The sequence below is a fragment of the Nyctereutes procyonoides genome, unplaced genomic scaffold, assembly GCF_905146905.1.
Source record: "Nyctereutes procyonoides isolate TBG_1078 unplaced genomic scaffold, NYPRO_anot_genome, whole genome shotgun sequence".
Lineage (NCBI taxonomy): Eukaryota > Metazoa > Chordata > Mammalia > Carnivora > Canidae > Nyctereutes > Nyctereutes procyonoides.
In genome coordinates this window covers 2,779,861-2,800,648 of record NW_026575123.1, presented here as the reverse complement: position 1 = coordinate 2,800,648, position 20,788 = coordinate 2,779,861, and the positions used below count along the sequence as shown (strand labels likewise).

At 43.7% G+C, this 20,788-nt stretch overlaps 1 protein-coding gene across 3 annotated transcripts in view; it reads right to left on the bottom strand.

Annotated features, from left to right (window-relative positions):
* Nucleotides 1-20,788, bottom strand: part of ETV6 (ETS variant transcription factor 6) — a 243,710-nt gene that overhangs the window by 142,595 nt on the left and 80,327 nt on the right. For 2 of the 3 annotated variants that reach the window (XM_055336782.1, XM_055336780.1), the window contains exon 2: nt 7,271-7,400. In XM_055336782.1, the coding sequence (XP_055192757.1) occupies nt 7,271-7,400 (130 nt within the window). The remainder of the gene's footprint in view (nt 1-7,270; nt 7,401-20,788) is intronic. The other variant, XM_055336781.1, reaches the window with a different exon arrangement.

Here is a 20,788-nt window from a genome sequence, read left to right as displayed (position 1 = left end):
TGCATCGGAAATTCTTTCAGACTGCAAGCCCAAAAAGGAAATTTCCCTTCCAAAGCATCCTGGCTGTTCTGTTGCGGGCTGTTTTTTCTTTTCAAGCTGTGTGAAGCAGCTAAGCAGGGCCCTGAAACAGCCGCCTGTGCTGCTGGAAACGCAGAAAGCTTTCAAGCATTTGAATGTGAAAAGTGGAGGCACCTGAAGGAAGGCTTAAGGGAAACAAGATCTAAAACACGGGTGGCTGGCCATCTTTGTGAGAAGTCCTCACTGCTTTGTCAGGTGCTGACTGAGAAGGAAATCTTCCCCATGTCCTTGCCTCAACTCTGCCGGTGACGTCACGACACGTCACAGGCAGCTGTGTGAGGAGAGGCCATTTTTGGAACGCTGATAACAGCAAAGGACAGGGGAGGACTTGCTGGGTTTTAGAAGAAGAGTAGGGAAGGCTGAGGAGGGAGGCTTACGGATTGGGGCCAGAAGAAAACCACTCCAGGCAGAGGTGTGGAGAGCATGGGGTAGGAAAGTGCTCCAGAGCAGAACCGAGCTCCCAGAGACCGTAGCATTGTTAGAGAATAGAGCTCATTTCCCGTGTGACTTAGGGAAATCTGTCTCAGTGCTAGGTAGACAAAACTCTAGGCCCTTTGTTTAGCAAAACACACAAGGACATACACGCGTCTCTTGGTCCTTGAAAATGAGGAAGCCTACTTATCAGGCTATTTATCAGCTTTGGAAACTGAAAGAGCTCCAGTGAGTTACTGGCCACTGTTTGCTGGGCACTGTGCTAGGTGCTACCCATAAGTTAGCTCTGATCCTTATAGGGCAGCCTCATAAGTAGATGTATTAGAAATGTGAGTTTCAGAGAGGTTAAATCGTCTAACAAGGGAGGCATAGCCCTGGAATGTGAGCCCACTCAGGTCTTTCTGAACCCAAGTCCTTTCTACTACCATGCTTTTCCATTTGGAATCGCCAAAAAGAGCTGTGGGACCTGTTTCCAGGTCATTTCTGGTGAACTTCCAGAGAATGGGAGGACATGACTGAGCCCCACTCCTACAGCTGGACCTCTGAGGCCTTCATGGCCTGGTTCCTGGTGGAAACCAACTGGTCAAGGTTCAGCACAAATCAATGGTCAAGTGCATGACCAGAACCAAAGGGCTCCCAGTCCCTGCACCCAAGGCCGCCCAGACTCCAACAGTCAACAGTGCTGCTACTTTCAAGTCCACAAGACCCTGTCATTATGTGTTCTCCCAAGAAGCCTACATGGTGACTTCTTAAATAGACATCACATTTGGCTCTTCACAGGCTGGTGTGAATCTAGACAATTCTGTGGATCTACGGGAGCCCCAGTCACCTCTTCAATAAGACAGACTTAGTAACACCTACTTCAAGGACGGCTCTGTGATTAAATGAGACAATATATGGGAGCACATGCTGTTGCTTATAACAATACAAAACATGAAAAATGATATTTAATTCCCATTTTTGTCTCTTCTGAGGGAACAAAATTAACTTGCAAGTATATACAATTGTGGGTTGCTCTAGCTCATTAGGAAAGCGAGGCACTACATCCCGTTTCACTATCCTGGTTCTAATATAGCCTTGCTTGCCATGTGACTGTCTTCAATTCCGTTACTTTGCAGAGAAGGCAAAAATCACCAAGTGGGTGAGCCGCGAGGTAACGTTTCCAAAGGAAGGCATTAAATTAAATTATTAAACACACACAAGTAGGAGTAGTAATGTAAGAATTCTGAAAGATTCACAAGGAAAGGAAGTAGAGCCAAGGGACTATTTCTGGTGTTCCGCTTCTAGAAAACTCTGAGCTGCTATTATGGCTATTTATTAACCCGCAACATCATAAACTGTAACCCTATTAAAAATGATGAATGAGTCCTAGGTTCTAATTTTTAAATATCAATTCACAAGGGTTTGAGTAGGCCCAACCAACACTGCAAAATGCGGAGTCTTTGGGCAAACAGATAAGGTTAACCTGTGATGGGATGTGATTGTATCAGCTAAATCCAAAACAATCAGGTGAAACGAAATTTAAAATAAAGAAAAGACAGTTAGTGGGACGCTTGGGTGGCTCAGTGGTTGAGCATCTGCCTTTGGCTCAAGGCATAATCCCAGGACTCTGGGATTGAGTCCCACATCAGGCTTCCTGCATGAAGCCTGCTTCTCCCTCTGCCTATGTCTCTGTCTCTATCTCTCTCTCTCTTTCTCTGTCTCTCATGAATAAATAAATAAAATCTTTAAAAAAAGAAAAAAAGAAAAGACAGTTAGTGATTTCAATTCTGCCTGATAAGTCTGAAGTATACTTACTATAATCAGATGGGCAACCCTGAGCGTAACTGTTTGAGGCTGAGTGTTTCACGGGGTTGGCACCACCTCCTGAAGCACCTATGGCTGCCCCCTTACCACCCACTCTTCCCCCCAGGAATTTATAAAAAGGTGGTCTTTGGGCAGACACAAGAGAAAAAGTCTCCCCCCAGGGGGGCCTGGGTGGCTCAGTTGGCTAGGTGTCTGCCTTCAGCTCAGGTCATGATCCCGGGGTCCTGGGATCAAGCCCCTTCAGGTTCTAGGCTCAGCTGGGTGTCTGCTTCTCTCTCTGCCCCTCCCCCTGTTCATGCTTGCACTTTATCTCTCTAATAAAAAAAAAAAAATATTTAAAAAAAGAAAAAAAAAGAAAAAGTCTCCCCCTTACACCATTAGGCCCTGAGTGAGAATGAGACAATGGTCTTCAGTGGCTGGAGAATCAACAGTGAGCTCCTCTAGGCACTCTCAGGGGTCTCTGGTCCTTTAAGTGTTTTCAAGGTATGATGAGAGGCTAGTTCCCTTTAAGGACTAGAACTTTTTTGTATTTTTCACCTACCTGCTATAATTGTATTTCAGCACTTCTACCCTCAAGCTTCAAAAATAAGTCAGTATCCTTTGTGAAAGGAGGCAAAAAAAAAAAAAGAAGCCCTTTCTGTCTGCTCAATAAACATACTTGTATTTGCTCTCCTAGTAACACAGGGAGGTTCCAGGAACCTGTGCACAACTGCTGACAGGCACCAGCCTACCCATGCAGGCAGTGAGGTGGCCAGGCCAGGATGGCACAGGGCTGGCACCGTCTCCCCTTGGCCCTCCTCCTTTCCTAGACCCCAGACTATCCCACCTGGCCCTATCAAGTCCTCTACAGTCACCACTTAACACTTTGCACCATTTATCACTTTGTTTTTATCACAGGCAAACAGAAGGAAAGGCATTTACTTTCTACTTCTCAATAGCTTGCTAATTTGTCTCACTGGGTCTTCAGATTGGATATCTGGTGTTGGCAGAACAAAATGGTGAGAAACTCTCTGTATGAGAATCTTTGATATCATGAGCCCTGCCTTCCTTCCAACCAGAAAAGGATATATTTTGACTTAAGAATGAAAAGAGAAAAAAGAGTTAAGAGAGAAGGTTTATCTGGAGATCAAGGAGGACACATGGTTCGAAAAGCAGCTACTCTGAGGCTCACCAGTCTGGTGAGTATCTCTTTAAAACAAGCAGCTAAAAATGCTTTCAACCTAGCAATACCATAAATGTCCTGCTGCTGTCTTGGCTTCCAGATTCTTCCCCGTACTTTCCATGAGCATTCCATTGGGAATTGTCTGGAATCCCAGATTAAAACAGCAATAACCCAATTCCCTTGTTAGAATATTTATTTTCTTTTAGGTTTGGAAACCCAGCTGGGATGCATCTTCAAGTATATGGCACAGCCTCAACCATCCTAGGGGCTACATGAGTTGTTTCTCAAACAGCTCGATGGGCAGCTGAATCCTGGAACAGGAGAGGGAGGAGGGCAGCTCAGCCTCATGTGGAAAGCCCCAGCTGAGGACAAACAGCAAGAGTCTGGGAGCCTCCATTTTCAGAGGATTCAGTCCAGATGTCAGGACCACAGGGCTGATGCAGATTACTCTGGATGTCTCCAAAGCCAGACTGCCAGAAAAAGGCATCAACCTGACCTGAATCCATACTCTAACACCTGATTATATTCTAAGGTCAGGAGTAATATCCTACAATCCTATATCTGATCATTATACATGTGGGGATCCATCCGTCCCATCTGAGGGACATAAGCAAACTATTCCACAATTCACTGACCAGTTATAAGATTCCAGCCATAAACCATTTCAGCCACTATAGCCACATCGGTGAATATTGGCTAAGCGTCAACCCTGAATTCATCCATCTTTCCAAAAAAGTATTTATTAAACACACTTACATAGTGGCATAATAGACTCAGTAGTCAGAACTGAGTTTGAATCCTGACTCTACCTCTTACTAATTGTGTGACCTTGGCAGGTTACTTAAATTCTCTAAGCCCTAAATTCCTTATGTGTGACATGAATATTAAAAGAATATCTATATCTACCTTACCAGTACTGCTGGGAAAATTAAATAAAATAATTTACATAAAGGACGTCAAATAGTCCCTGGTCCAGGGCAATCCCACAACAAATATCAGCTATTAGAGTTGTGTGCTAGGTGCATGGCAGGGCCTGCAGAGCAGTGGTAGGCAGCCCAGCTGAGGCCCATGAGGAAACCGTTGACTCCAGCAACAGTGTTGGTATAGAAGAGACAGTTCCAAGTAGAGAAAATGACTCCGTAAGTGAAATCATGATATTTTAAACCTAAGAGGGCCAGGTGCCTGGGTGGCTCAGTTGATTAAGCATCTGCCTTTGGCTTAGGTCATGATCCTAGGGTCCTGAGATCGAGCCCCACATTGGGCTTCCTGCTCAGTAGGGAGTCTACTTCTCCCTCTGCCCTTCCCTCCTGCTCATGATCTTTCTCTCTCTCTCTCAAATAAATAAATAAATAAATAAATAAATAAATAAATAAATAAATAAATAAAATCTTAAAAAAATAAATAAAGTTAAGAGGGCGATTAAAATATTCTCTGGTTCTACCATAAATTTTCCTGGTAGAAAAACTGAGTATTATAATGACTGACTCATGGTCAACCAGCTAGTTCAACAGCAGAACTAATTAAGAATTAAGATCTTCAGGGCAGCCCAGGTGGCTCAGTGGTTTAGCACCCTTCCGCCCAGGGCATGATCCTGGAGTCCCAGGATCGAGTCCCAGGTTGGGCTCCCTCCATGGAGCCTGCTTCTCCCTCTGCCTGTGTCTCTGCCTCACTCTCTCTGTGTCTCTCATGAGTAAATAAAAATCTTAAAAAAAAACAACTTGCTTTTAAAAAAAGAATTAAGGTCTTCTAACTAGCTAGTTTGGTGTGTACCTTAGTTTGTTCTGCCATGGTAACTACTTACAGGGAGGCAGTCCTGTGATAAAAGAGCTTCCAAAAATAAAGGCAACCAGAGGCAAACCAAGAGTTAGGGCCTCCTCGGAGGGGTATCTCAAAATAAAGGGATGAAAAACTATAAGAGAAATCTTAGCTCACTTGGGGCAAGCATTCATACTTATTTTTTTTCCCTCTGTACTCGACTTTAAACTCTGTAAGGGCAAGGAGTCTGCTTTGTTCATTTGGTATCCCCAGTATCCAGAAGAGGGTCTGGCACAGCACAGATAATCAATAATATTTGTAGAACGAATGAATGAATGAGATTATTATTATTTTTTTTAATGAATGAGATTAGATAGTAGAAGTGTTTTGCCTACATGGCATGAACATGTTCAAATTGCAGGTGAATATTCCTGAAGGGAATATACCGGTCACAGGACAGCTTCTGGAGGCAAAGATGCTATTACCCGAGTTCAGTGTCTTTTCCAGTCCTGCTGCTCCACTGGTACCATGTCACTCCAGTTTTACCAAGGACAACAGTGCCCACAGTCATGACCCTGGCACAGGACCTCTACAGTCCCAATCTCAACTGTAAAAGTTCACTGTGGAGAAGATGGGAGAGTGGAGTGATGCCCTTTACCTCCTGGCCCAAGTGAAGCCAGAATGTGCTGACTCTAACTTGCAGCAACTTTGTAAATACTGAGGGACACAGCAAGCTGGAGGAGGGAAAGGAAGGGTTCTCATGGCCCTCAACTCCTCCCCATGATCTTAGCAACCATCCTCACTGGAGGAGAAAAGATAAGCCAGCAGATATTCCTCTAGGGCTCCCCAGCATCCAGCATCATAGTCACTTGATTCCCTGAATTATCATGGGGTGAGAGCGAAGAGAAGCCTGCATCCTCCGTCTCTTTTTGTTCTCCACTTTCAGCAAGCAACCTTCTGGCTTCTGAAGAGGGGTGGAGTAAGAGGAGGAGAATATCCTGGGGAGCATTACCACGCCAGAAAGAGATGGCAAGCACAAATGTGCCACCACTGAAGCATCAGGAATCCGCTAGGGAAGGGCCAAGGTGACCCTCCTCCCATGTCGTCTACAGCCTGGAATTTGCGCCCTTGGGACAATATTCAAGCCAGAAAACCTGGCATTTCTTGGACACTGTGATCAGGGTGGGAATCAGGTGACTCATTCTCCCCAGCTGGCCCATCATGCTGTATCATCTAGGCTGGGTGGCAGCACGGGAAAGACAGACAAAAAGGAAACGACAGGTGTCGGCTGCTTTGGAGACTGGCCCCAACAGCACAAGTGCGTTGGCCCTGATCTCTGCCAAGCTGCAGTAGAGGATTCAGGCAGGGAGCTGGGAGAGGCAAGGGGCAGAGCCGGTCTCAGGCAGAAAGGTGAAAGACCTCAAGCCGACCTGAGCAAAAAAAGAACAAAAAACAAAACAAACAACCAACCTGAGCCAGAGGCAACGCAGGCATGAGAGAACAGGAGAGGGGAGAGGAGAGGATGGGATGAAGGCCGGATCTAGGCAGTAAAACGAAGGAAAGAAAAGCAGCCAACATGGGGAAAAAAAAAAAAAAAGAGGAGAGGAGAGGAGAGGCTCTGTAAAGAAAGGAAGAACATACAGCCTAAAAGCAAAGCAGGGACAGAGTCTAACTCAGAAACTGGCCAAAATTTAGGGCCTCTGAAAATACTAAAAAGAGGAGTTAAGTGTGAAGTCAGGGAGACAAATGTTCCCAAAAAGTTCACTTTGCCTCTTAGGAGATTTCGCGGACTCTGCCGGGGAGCGCGCACTGCCAGAGGTCGGGGTAACCTGTCTTCGGGGGACAGGAGTCTCGAGCTTTTCAAAGCCCTTGGTGGGGGCGGCGGAGGGGGAGACTGCAAAGCAGCCTCGCGCTCTAGCCCCGAGGGACAACAGTTCCAGAGCTTGCCCTCCCCGCCCGCCGCCCCGCCCCCGCCCCGCCTGCCCCTGCCCCCCCAGCACCCCCCCACCCCCGCCCCGAGCACGCGCGGACACTCACGCAGGTGCGCGGGCAGGCGGATCGAGTCGTCCTCCATCCTGAGCGCTCGGGGCACTGGAACATGAAGTGGAGTCGAGGGAGCGTAACTCGGCACCGGGCTCTCGGGAGGCGTATATGAAATTCGTTCCTGCTGTTAAAAAGAAGGGCAGGAAGAGGGGAGGGGGAAGAAGACAATGAAAGCTTGGAACTGACTTGGGTGTCAAGTCAGGGAGGGGGCACCTGAGCCCTGGGGGAGCGGGCCTCACGGCGCAGGCCCCCGCGGCCCCTCTCCAGACCCTGCACGCCGTTAGCTGGCCTCCAGATCGCCAGCCTTTAGGATTTATAACGAGCCTCTGGAAAGGCTGAATGTGGGGCTCCTCCTTTGGACTCGGGTCAGTAGGTGTCCGTTTTCTCCTCTCTGCACTAGTTGGTTTGTTCAAGTAGAGGCGAGACAAGGTGGAGGAAATGAAACAGCGCGTCCAAGAGAATGGCTCTAGAAGACTCCTCTTTCAAAAATTACTTGTCCAGGTCACATAACTAATGTCACCCATACATTAAAACCACGTTTTCCTCTTCTCTGGCAATATCCCCAGCTTCTACTATAGATACGATTCTGTACTCAGGTCCCCTGAGAGGTAAGCTCAGGGTGATGGCTTCTAAGTTCTAGATTTAATTAATAAATCTACAAACAGGATTCTTCTGTGCTCTCCCTATCTCATTATAAACCAAAAATATCCAGTGTTTAATTTTTTTCCTCCGTAGCAGGGTATTCTCTGCAACATTAATGGCATCTCCTTGCCCTTTCTTTCTCCAACTCAGAATCGATACTTCCTTTCCTCCTGAAGTATTCCAGAGCTCACTCAAGAACCATCTGCATTTAAGGCAAGTACCGTTTAATTGAAGATACTTATTTAACTGACAAGAAAAGGGGGAAGGAGACTTCTGCAGATTCACTGTTTAAATTCAAACAGTGTTTGTTAGATCAATTAAAACAACTGGATGGGATGGGAAGGATTATTACTAGCTTTAAGTTAAAACGCAGCAAATAATGGCAAGGAACCAACTATTATCAGCTAGAAGAGCAGTGCAATTTGCATCTTGGATCAACTACTTTGACTTAAAGTCCATACATAAATAAACATAACTTCCATTAGTTTCTCTAGTTCAAACGTGCAAAGTAAAGTGGAACATTACAAGGTACAAAAATTAGTTGGGGGGAGAAAGATTAGTAAGACGCCATCATGAAAACAAAGATCAGAAGCAAAAGAAAAATCACAGATGAAAATAAAGCAAAGGGGTTATTTATGTTTTGGAAAGATGGTTCTCTAACATTTTATATTTCATCAAATGTGAAAAGGGAAACGGGGGAGTCCCCCCGGCTCTATAACCAAATTAAAGCTGCTCTTCTGCTCAGAGCCTGGAAAGTTTGGTGGTTGTGGTAGGAAGTTTCGATTTTAAATGAATATATACATATTTCTGTAATTTCCGAGTGGAATCGCTGTACCTTCCCTGAGGCATCCTCTACCAGCAAACAGGGCATTTGGAATATTTCTGTTTAAGCATACATCCTATACTTTCCTCGTGAACTTCTTAATTAAAGGCAGGCGCACACATCCTAGATTTCATTTCTGTATCGATCAAGATGTCTGGTGAAAGGTCACCCAGGGGCAAAAGCTTCAATTCACTTTTCTTGAACCTTAGCAAACATCACTCCTATTTTGAGCAACCCTAGCTTAAGGATGAGTTATATTTTTTGGTGTTTGGTTTGGGGTTTTGGGGGTGAATGAGGCAAAGACATCAACGCACCTATGGGAAACATACAAAATCTGTTTGGGGGTTTTTCAAAGTGAGATAGGCTTTCTAAGCATTTTAAACACAGTCTGTTTTTCTAATTTAACAGATTCTCCACACACTTCAACCCTCAAAAAAAAAAAAAAAACAAAACAAAACAAAAAAAACCAACATACCCAGTCCCAATATATGTCTAGATATCTTATCTGCCGTTAACTTTATTCCCAGAAATAGCTTTGTTTTGTTAGGGTTTTTGCAGAAGTGAAACTGTTGATGAAGAAAACATAGTGCAGCCAAAAGTTTTCAAATGGCATGGCACAAGTGCGAGAAAAAAAAAGAAGATGGCATTTCATAATATGATGACTGTCTCTTAAAGCAAGGAGAGACTCACCAGATCCTGCAACTGGTCTCTGTGACAGGCCACATCATGCCAGCTCCTTCGCCCCTCACTAAATCCATCAAGGACAAAAATGAAGGAGACCCAGCCCCCAAAACGGATTTTGCTTTGTTTCTTGGGAAATCTACCTCCAGCCTACTGATAAGGGTCAAGCTAGGTATCAGCTTTAAAATGCATATATTCTGACTTGCTAACTTGTCATTGCATGTACTTCTGTGTGGTTGCCTGTCCTTCCTGCTACACTGAAATGCCACACTTCAGTGCTTGCCCTGGGATTTTATACCAGCACCCCCATGTCCAAACAATTCTAGACAGACACATTCTAGATTCTTATTCCTGACAATGGTTTCTACTCAGCCATACTGCAACACCAAAAACTTGGGATGGGAAGCCCTTTTTAAAAGGTTCAAAGAAGAGATCTGTCAGTTATCAGAAGAGAGGATACCTTGACCAAGAAGGAGAAAAGCAAAAATGTGCTTCTAGGACTTTAAGCAATTTGCTAGCGGCCATTACACACCTACCCTGACCCTGGGTTCGGCAGCCAGCAGAGCATTATGGGGACCCCAGAAAGGACACTGCCCAGTACGTGGGCTCTGTTCCTAAACAGAACAAAATACACGCTTGGGAATCCCACACCACAGGCTTCTTTCCCTTTGTCTCTTGTTTTTGTTAATTTCTAGAGCGACTCACAAGGTTCACATTTTTTCATCTATTCCTACAATCAGGCACTTAGTATCTACAAGGCACAACCTGCAGACTACTAAAATTAAAAATAAGAATAAAATATTAGAAATGAGCAATTAGAAATAGGAAAAAAAAAACACCACTATCTCAGATGGAGACATCTAGACAGAGAGGCTTAAGGAGACCAAGATCCAATTTCTCAAATCACAGAAATCTCTTGGTCCTCACAACTGCTTCTGTGGTCTGACCCCAACAAAGGGAAGGGGAGTACCTGCTTACAGCACATTCACCTCAAAAGCAAATTGTCAGTCCGATGAAAACCAGAGGTGTTTTATTTTAACATTTTACAGAGAAGATAACAATTTTCCCAAGAGGATTATAACCACTGCTCTAATTAAATTAAAATGCTACAGACAGTGATATTAATGCATTCAAGTGTTGTAGGGGGATAAACCGCTGGTGGAGGTCAATGATGTGACTGAAAAGGCCGTGATGTGGTTACATTATTGTTTAGATGCTAAAAAAATTAAACGTGCTGCTCTCAAATTTGCAGACACAACCTATCAAACCAACCTGCAAAACAAAAGGGAGGCACTGCCATTTCTAAGACCAATTGTAATACCTAAGGGGGGGGGGGGGAGCAGCACACAAAGCTCTGAAAAGAAAAAATAGGCTAAAAATAGTTTTAGGCAAGGGATGAAATGTAAATTTCACTAACCATTATAGAAGGCTTTTTTCTTTCTTTCTTCTTTCTTTTTTTAATTTAAATGGAATATGGAGTAGAGTTGCTGCAAGCATTTAACTACCAGAACCAAAATGAAGTCTATTCCCTTGTCCTCCTTTCTCCCCCAAACCATGAAGGGCCAATGAAGGGTAGGCACTGGATTCTGCTCATTTTTAAATCAAGTAGTTAGGAACCTATGACTATCATGTAAAATAAACTTAAACTTATGATCCATAGGAGAATGGTATTTCCCTCCCCTCTCCTTCCCACCCCATGGCTGCATATTACAGACTAGAAGAGTAAAAAAAAAAAAAAAAAAAAAAAGACTAATCTTATTACCAAGAGTCTTCCCTTTTCAAAATTATTCAACATAGAGCTTCTATAAATCAATGGGATCCCCCTGATACACTGACACATTTGTTTTTGCACCATTAGTTCTTTAAAGAAGCTGAAGGGTTGAGATACTTAGAACCTGTTGCTAATTATTAATTTTCTGGAAATAAAGATAACACGTTTCTGGAACTGAGAAAAACAGACACAAAGTTTGGTTGTACTTGCAAAAAGATGGTTCATAGGTAATCTTAAAGATTCCTCAAAAGCTGAGATATCCCCAATTTAGCAACTTTTCCCCAAAATAGGCCCCACCCCTCTCCTGAATGCCCAATGATGGTTTCTGAAGCCCGTGTATAGTCCTGAGGGGGAAGTGTGCCACTCGAACAGAGTGGTGACCATTTCTCAGGAAATGAGAGTGGAAATTCTACAGGTGCCCTTTTCATCCTGCTGCAGTCTGGTGTCCCTTCATTGCAGTGAAACTAGCAACTTAACCAAGATGGAAAACAGCAGGCACCAGAGATACACTGGACACGCTGTGAATACTCAATCTTTTGAAGGAAGGGGCTCTTTTCCACACTGCAGGTTTTTAGGAAAGCTGCCTGAGAAAGCGGAGGCTTGTACTCTACAGTTTGTCTTCCACAGACTGAAAAGAAGAAATGTCTCCTGTAGGAAGTAATTTACCGAGATTCACTACACTGGAGGTCTAAATGCACAATTCAGGTACCCTCAGGTGTCTGCAAAATGATGCAAGGTGGTGGCTGGAGCTTTCATTAAATAAGCTTTCATTAACTAGAGCGATACATACGTCACCCAAAAAGTGAGCAAGACAGAAAGTGGAACTGCACAGTTTTAAAGATTCTTGGCACAGTGGATGCAAACAGACACGCACCAAGAACCTAAACTAACATTCTCTCTTTCACTGGCAAAACTACATTGAATATTTTCTTCACCCCCAAGGTAGCAAGATCAACTTAAAGAACTTGGGAAAAGATACAAAAACACCAGTCTACTTTTCTCAATCCACACTGTACACGGAGCCACAGGCCATGCATAGCAGTTTTGACATCTCCCCAGAAGGAAGGAAGACACCTTAGGATCTGGGATATACCTTGGGATCGGAGGTGTTCAAACATGAACTCTGAAGGAGAAAACTGGCTCCATCAAATCCCAGCAGTGACGTTGCGATGCTACCTTTCCATCCCCTAGAGGCTCGGGAAGACCCCTATCCCGGCGGCCCAAGCAGTCCCTCCTCTTAGCGTCCAGCTGCTCTGCTGAGAGAAACATCCCTCTTGGGGCCAAGTCATTATATTTGGACAGCTCATTCAGCCTTTGGCTTTTGATGTGCTTGCAGTAATTTTAGGAGGGAAAAAATGGGGATACTCTGTAAAAATTAGGACAGGTGGAGCTATATTCCTTGTCCCTCTGGGCTTCCGTCCTTGTCACCCAGATGCCCATTTAGCCCTTGGAAGGGGGCAGGGTGGGGTGCACCCAACAAACCACACACACACACACACACACACACACACACACACACACACACACACCAATGAGGAGATCTTTTTAAGGGCCTGGCTTTACTGGTCTGAGATGGGCTCTTGCTTTGGACATTTGAACAGGTGGGTTTATGCAGATCCCTGTATATTTACAACTGAAACAGCACCTTTTCTCATCTTCCTGGCCTAAAACCAGAAGACAGCATATCGTGCCTGTCAATCAGACACAATAAGTTACAGCATCTTAAGTCTTCCTTTTGCCCAGAACAGTTATCTGTGCACAGCAAAGTGAATAAAAAGAAGTGTGAGCAACAGGCCCTGTAGTCAAAGACCGCTGTAAAAGGTCACGAGGGCATTTTTCTCCTTATGGTTGTTATGAAAAATACTTCAGCATTCTTCAAGTGTCCATTACAAGCCAACACCTGCATGAGGTATTATGGGTACTGCCACTGTCAAGTCCTCGAATATCCAAGATGGTCTCAATATCTAAAATTGTGTCGCTTTACCCACACATATATACAGGCACTCATAATAATACTTACACACCTCAGAGCGTATGTGCTGCTCTTAGTTGGGAGCTGCTGTCACTGCAACCATCAGGAAGGGGCACATTTGGAATACACTTGCCATGAAGCCTTTACTTTAGACTCCCAATAACCCGGCAAGGAAGGCATGATTATCCCCGTTCCACATGAGGAACCTGACCTGAAGATCACAGGGGTTAAGTAATCTGTTCAAGTCTCCAGCTCACGAGATGGTATGGCTGGTATACACAGAAGAATAGGACACTACATTTAAGTAGCAGCAGCCCATTGGCAGTGGCTTCCTGACTAAGGGGGAAATCCCAAGAGATAAGTCCAAGCTTGTAAGAATCCTTGCAGCTCTGGAATATTTCATCACTTTGTGCCCTCATTCCTCACAGAGTTGTGTAGGGTTCCTGAGAGTCACTCAACAGAGCTACCTAGGCCAGGGTGCCAACTTTCTGAAGCCTGTTGCTTATCCTATTGGGAGCACAGATGGGAGGGAGTAAATGCATTTAGCTGAGGAAGGGACTAAACACAATGTATAAGAGAAGTTCTCCTGGCAAAACCTCTGCATGGAAATAGCAATTAGAATCCATCCAGGTATTTCCTGTGGGACACAAACCTTAGGTCCACCAGGGCCTTTGCAGATTACCTGTGCCTATGATGACTTCACCTGGTACAGAAATCTCACCTGAGATAATTTCTGAGTATAAATATGTTACTTTTATTTCTAGCAGTTTTTTTAACAAAAACACATTTCCCCTTAATCAACTACTTCCCATTTCTCTAGGGAACAGAAAATCTAAATGTACAGGTGAGGCACACAGGAGTGGTGAGGAGGACAGACCCTCTCAACATTTATTTGTACCTAGAGTGAGAAGATCTGTATACCAAGAAGGAGCTGAGTCTGCCTCCAGAAATCAGAGTGGCAATCCCCTGATGCTTCTCCAAGGATCTCAAGAGGCAGACTCCATGCTCTCAAATGAGGACTTGGTAAAGGTGCTAAGGATACACGTGGCCTGTAGGGAAGAAAAGATTGAAAGGATCCTTCTAGACGTCTTTGAATGTGGGAAGGATTAGTATAAGGCGAAGACAAGGCTCCCCTGTAGCACCTAAGAGGGCAGGGCCAGCAGCATATACCTGTGCACTAGTAATATGTATATGTTGTATCGTTCCCACTCAAGCTCGTTTAAGTTGAGGCTCGAAGGTGACTCTACGGGGGTTCCTACATGGGGAAGAAACTCAAATAGAACTTGAAGATGTCTTATGACTCCAAGATGCTGTTCTATGTGATCTTGTATCCCCTGGCAAGTCAGAGCTTATTAATTACAATGTGGGCAAAACAGACCTAAACAAACCTGATCATCACAGTCCTGCCCTCTCTCCATCAGAGCTCCCCAAGTCCCCTCACAGGATTTAAGGGTTCTGCCAACTATTATTAGAAACAGCACTAATCCCTAGAACTAGAAGTCAGCCCTTTAAGACAAGCATCAAAGCAAACAAAACAAAACTCAAATAGATTTCTTTATTGTTCCAATTTTTAAACATTTTACTTAAGATCCTTTCCAACCCAGAGATGGTATGAATTTCTTTCCTCCTTTTTTTTTTCTGAATTTCTTAAGTATTTCTGACATGAATTGTAAGCAGAATCTCAAGCTGTGATTCCTTTGCATGCCAGGTTGTGGTTTCCAGGGAGGTCTATGCTTGAAGGATGCTCAGCTCACTCGGCTGGAACCCAGTGCTAACGCACTTTAGACCTGAATGGGAAAATTAAAGGCGTGCGCTCCGTGGTCCCGACTACACCCCTCATCCCTGCCATGATGGAGACGACTGCTTTTGCTCTGAGCAGAGATTAGGTGAGCTCACCAACATATACATCATCACTCTCGGAAACCCTGTGAAAGGGCATGTCCTACTGATAGTGGGTTGCTCCAAGGTTAGAAAGGTGGTATGAGTTTATTTATACACAAAGTAACCAGCAGGTGTTAGCTCTGTGAAAAATAAAGTCTTGCTGTGGGATTTATCCAGAAATGCCTCTAAGCTTTGGATCAACCTTTTGAAAGAGGGTCACTAATCCTTTCTTCCTAACTAATTCTCATCGCAAAAGAAATAGGTACTTAAATTCACAGCAGCTTATATCCTGGGCACCACAAAGTGGCCAAGTTCGGCTCTTGATTAGCTGCTTTCTCCTCCATTAATGCCATTCCCCTTAATGATCTGGCTATTACAATTAGCCAGGATGCGGTGTCCCTGCCTGGGGCTAACAAGTAATGAACTAAGAGAGTTGCTATTGAGTTGTATCAAGGGTGCCATTAAAGAGTGCTTCTCAATTTCTCCCCCCAAAGGAGAGACACCTTCCCGGCATGTTCCACCTGTCCTGTGACCGCTCTCCAGAACACTCACAGTGCCCCTGGGGTGGGAATGAAGTTCCCAGGGGTCATGGGACCTTAATACCCAGGCCAAGAAAGATCGAGGGTCAGACTTCTGCAGAGCCCAGAGGCAGAATAAATGGTTAATGCACAGGCTCTTGCTTCAAACCTGAGCATGAACCATTTTTTCCCTCCTCCCCTTCCACCTGCTGCCTCATAAACCCTTCACCCCTCCCCCACACAGCTTTCTGTGTTACAGAACCACTCTGGGCTCTGCTCATCTTCATTTCTTCCTTGAGCGGCTGTATCCTGGAAGTCTTGTAAAAGGAAGAGAGAGAAAGAAAGAGAAGCTCTGGCATGAACCCACAACCCCCAGCTGTTTGCTGGGGGTGGCTGCAGGGGAGGCAACCCAGACCTCCTCTAAAAGGAAAAAGATATTTTTTTTTACTGTAGAAATTTTAGGTTTTCAAGATCTGATACAGAGCAAGATTTACATTCTAATTCAGATGATGGTAATCCAGGAATACTGAATAAAACTGAATGAAGTCTCTAAAATGCAGTGAAGCTGTCTGCATGAAATCCTACAAGTTCCTAACTGGACTCAGTCCATTTCCCGTGAACCAGGAGATATCCCCCTCGCCCCCCACCATGCCTCAATCTGTAAAGCAGAAGTCTGGGTTATAGCCACTACCATGGTCAGATTGAACGAATTCCCTTGCTCTACATGTATCAGATCATTCCTGGGCTGCCTCAGGCAGAAAAATAAATATAAATAGAAAAAACCCTGTAAACTATACCTAGAGTAACAAGCGCAAACTAGATCTGGGTAAGATTTATATCTCTGGAAAATGTTGACTACCAAAATAATTTCAATGGCACCATGTAAGAGCACTATACTTAAAAAGCAGCATAAAGGAAATAACCTCTCCTTAGCATTGCCATCAGAGAAACTGGCATACCAATACCCAACTTCTACTGTCATAGAATAGTATTTTAAAGGTGAAGCTTGTAAAATATTATGAGTTTCTTCATACAAAGGCTCTCTATAAATGCAAGGCTTTGTTATGACAAGGAATTTGAGAAGTCCCAAATAAAGCATTACTTTTTGGTGTGTGCTTTAAGAATTAAACCTGTCTTTGTGATGTAAAATGAGAACTTAATTAAAACCAAGACATAATTGACATGACTTCACTATATACCTCACTGAGGAATTAGGGCAGAATTCATCTCCCATCCTCCCAAGGCTCTACACCTCTAAAAAGTATCATACAAACAACCTTGAACACTGATTACCAGCACCACACACCCGCGTTCCTCTTTCAGAAAAACTTTTCCAGAAGTCATAACCATTGTGGCAAGAAGCTTCGACCTCTACTACCGATGCTTTTCAAAAATCTTAGAAGTTCCCCAATTCTTAGACACAGGACTTCTGATAGGAACTCAGAAAAGGCATCTTCTCCTTCACTGTGGTCATGGTTACAAAGACTGTGGGGTTTTGTTTTTGACAATGGATTTCTGGGTGTGTCAGAGATGCCAGCAGTGCTTATCAGAATACCAACTGGCCTGAAATAAGGAAATTCCTGTGCTACACTCTTGAAGCCCTGTTGTTAAGACTATTTTAATAAGATCTGTGCCTTTATTAAAACTATTAGGACTCCACAGTATAGGAAAAGTACGCTTGAATTTCCACATACCTTCAGGACTCAGGATCAATTAACAATCAAGGAAACACACATTCTAATTTTTCATCAGGTATTCTGAATCTTGGCTGCACAGAAGAATCATTTGGAGAAGCTTTAAGAAGAATAAAAAATTCTGGGGCACCTGGAGCACCCTTTGGCTCGGGTCATGATCTCCGCGTCCTGAGATTGAGTCCTGGGTTGGGTTCCCTGCTCAATGGGGAGTACGGTTCTCCTTCTCCGTCTGTGCTCTCTTTCTCAAATAAATAAATAAATAATCTTTAAAGAAGAAAAAAAATTTCTAGTATCCAAGTAAATCAGCCAGGCATCCGTATCTTTAAAGTTCTCCATACAATTTCAATACACAGAAGGGTAAGGCTGAGAATCACAACACAAATAAATCTAGTACATCAAGACGCGTTAACTGATCATCTTTCACAACAGTTTTTCAGAAACCTTATTAACCAATCTTCTAATTGTCCTTCCCTCCTGACTGAGTTGCTACTGTTCTGCCTTTAATCATAAAATGGAGATTATCGGTTTAAGTCAGGAAGTTCCTGATTGATGACTACCTGACCTACTTGGGAACAACTGCCCCAGACAGGTGTGCCTGCACTGGTTCCTCTTTCCTCCCAACTGGCTCTGGAGTTTCTCCCTAAACCTGCCAGCAGGAAGGCTGGGCTGTTTTACTTTCTGGAGCTCCACGTGGAGCCTGTATTCTCAGCACTGATGACACTTGAAGTGTGCAGGAGCAAGGCAAGGTTAATGAAGGAAAAGCAAGAATGAATGAAAACCCATCCCACTTCTGGCCTGCTGTACCTTCCCCCTCTCACACTCAGAAGGGTCTATCTGTTTTCATGTGCTTGGGCCCCAGGTACCCTTCTTGCTCAAGAATGAATCCACATCAAATTGCTTAGAGACTGGGAAGCCTCTTCGGTGAGGGGCATGGTCCCCATGATGGTGGTCAGGGCTGCATCGGTGCCTTTCTAAAGGGGTGAACGGGTCCCATGTGCCCCCAAAGTAACCCTGCTACTAGTGGTTGGGTCTTTATTTTTGCACACGAGCTATCAACCAATCATAATTTGAAGAAATAGCTTGAACTCCCAGCAGCTAACCTCTTAATAAAATCTTAGAACCCCAAACTAGTAGAAATTTTCAGCCTGCTAAAGCTCTTTACCAAGATACCCTTCAATTACCAAAAGCCCTTCAATTACAGGCTGTTCTAGCCTCCTAGCATCCCTAGGAGTCATGTCACCACAACTAGTACAAAGCTTACTTGACAGATGTAGGAACTGACATTGAAGGGTTAACAAGATTCTTGAATGAAATCACATACTGTTCTGGCTAAAGCTAGCAGCCCTAAGCTCAAAGATGTCATCTTTCTCCAGAGTTACCTTCTGCCTATAATGCTTTTTAAACTCTTGGTCATTGTGATAAAAATTTGGGTATAAAGTGGCCCATAAGGGGAAGGGCGGCTTACTTAAGAATCTTGCTGAATTATTTATTCATTCCTTGATAGAAACAAAACACAACAAAAAAACAAAAACAAACCACCTTCAAAAAAAGCCACAGGAAACTTCAGTTCTTCCTCTAAAACAAAATTTTCAAGTTTCCAAGCAATCTTTGATGTTATTAGTATTTTATCGCCTCTTCCTTTAAGCAAAATACAATTCTAAAACAGCGATAGCATCATGGCAGGAATGTGACTTCAGCATCTGAAATTCACTCAGGTGTTGATACTACTACAGTGGATAGTAATTCTCTTTACATCTTTAGAAAGCAACTTGCAAACCAAGCTGTGAAAGCACACTGCAGTATCACCACCAAGTCAAGCCTCACCAGTGGTGTCAACAACAGCTCGAACGCGGAGCTGCCAACAACTAAAATCTATAAATAGGAAGATCTGGAAAGTTTAACCAAAAAGTTGAAATAGGGACTCCGAAAACCACTTGGAGCTGGTAGGGTTCAAACAGAAGCTAGCAGAGGCTAATATTTCCTTTAATGCTATGGAATTCCCCTTTAGCTGTATTTCTTTAGGTTCCTTGCCATAAGCAAATTAAATCCATGCTGACGATCACCAAGGTTTCTCCCTGCAGAAAAAGAGCAGGGTCTGAACATACACAAATGACAAAGCACTAATGTAGCTATGTGTTTTCATGAGAACCAGTGGTTTCTGCATGGGGTGAAAATGCATTAGAAAATCATCCTGAGGGCAGCCCTGGTGGCTTAGCGGTTTAGCGCCCCCTTTGGCCCAGGGCCTGATCCTGGAGACCCGAACGAGTCCCACATCGGGCTCCCTGCGTGGAGCCTGCTGCTCCCTCTACCTGTGTCTCTGCCTCTCTCTCTCTCTGTGTCTCTCATGAATAAATTAAATCTTAAAAATAAAAAAAGAAAGAAAATCATCCTGATTAACACAAGCAAAGCTACCTTTCTCAATTGACTTACTGTTAATAAGACCTGTTTTCCAATCCTCAGTTGTCTTGAGCCCATTCATATAAAAAAAAAGCATGATGGGGCACCTGGGTGGCTCAGTGGCTGAGCATCTGCCTTCGGCTCAGGATGTGATCCCAGGGTCCTGCATCGGGCTCCCCACAGGGAGCCTGCTTCTCCTTCTGCCTGTCTGTGCCACTCTCTCTGTGTCTCTCATGAATAAATAAATAAAATCTTTATTAAAAAAAAAAAAGGCATAGTAACACAATGGGGAAAGCAGGTCTCTAGCTTTGAAAGTCCAGCAACTTTCTCTAAAGCAACCCTAATAATGCTTCCAGTGGGTCCCATAGGACATTGTCTAGACCAACACGATTCAGCAGAAATACAATGCAAGCTACACGTGTAATTCAACGTTTTCTAGTAGTCACATTTAAAAAAGGGACAAGTAAAATTAAATAACGTATGACATTTAACTCAATGTATCCAAACTAAATCCAATAAAACCAATAAAGTTATTGAGATATTCTTTTTTTTTTTTTCATACTAGGTCTTTGGAAGCTAGGGTCTAGTTTATATTACAGCACAACCAGACACCAAATTTTCACTGGAAATACTTGATCTACATTTAGATTTCACAAAATTCACAGTTGAAAAGGTAAATTCACATATCCAAGCTGTTCCAAACACACTTAAAAGATTTTTTTTTAAGAAAAAAGTACATTTTTAAATGAAAATTAATTAAAATTAAATAAATTAAGAATTCAGTTTCTCTGTTGCAGTGGCCATTTCCAGTGCTCATTAGCCACAGACAGCTACCAACAACTGTACTGCATATTGCGGATTAGATGCTGGGACAGTGAGTACACCCCACAGGAATGAGTGGAGGTCACCAGGTATAATGCAATCCCACATCCTTTCAGAAACATCATGAACTCTGGGTAGACAATGACTACAGATGACCCATGTTCCTCTTCTTGCATTTCTTCAATTGCAATGATCAGTCATAAGAGTCCTCTAAACTGGAATCCATTTACAGAGAAGGACTAAGGGAATAGAGGTACTTCCTGCCCCTGTACTCAGTGACAATGAGCTTCTCAGCACTCAGCAGAAAGAAT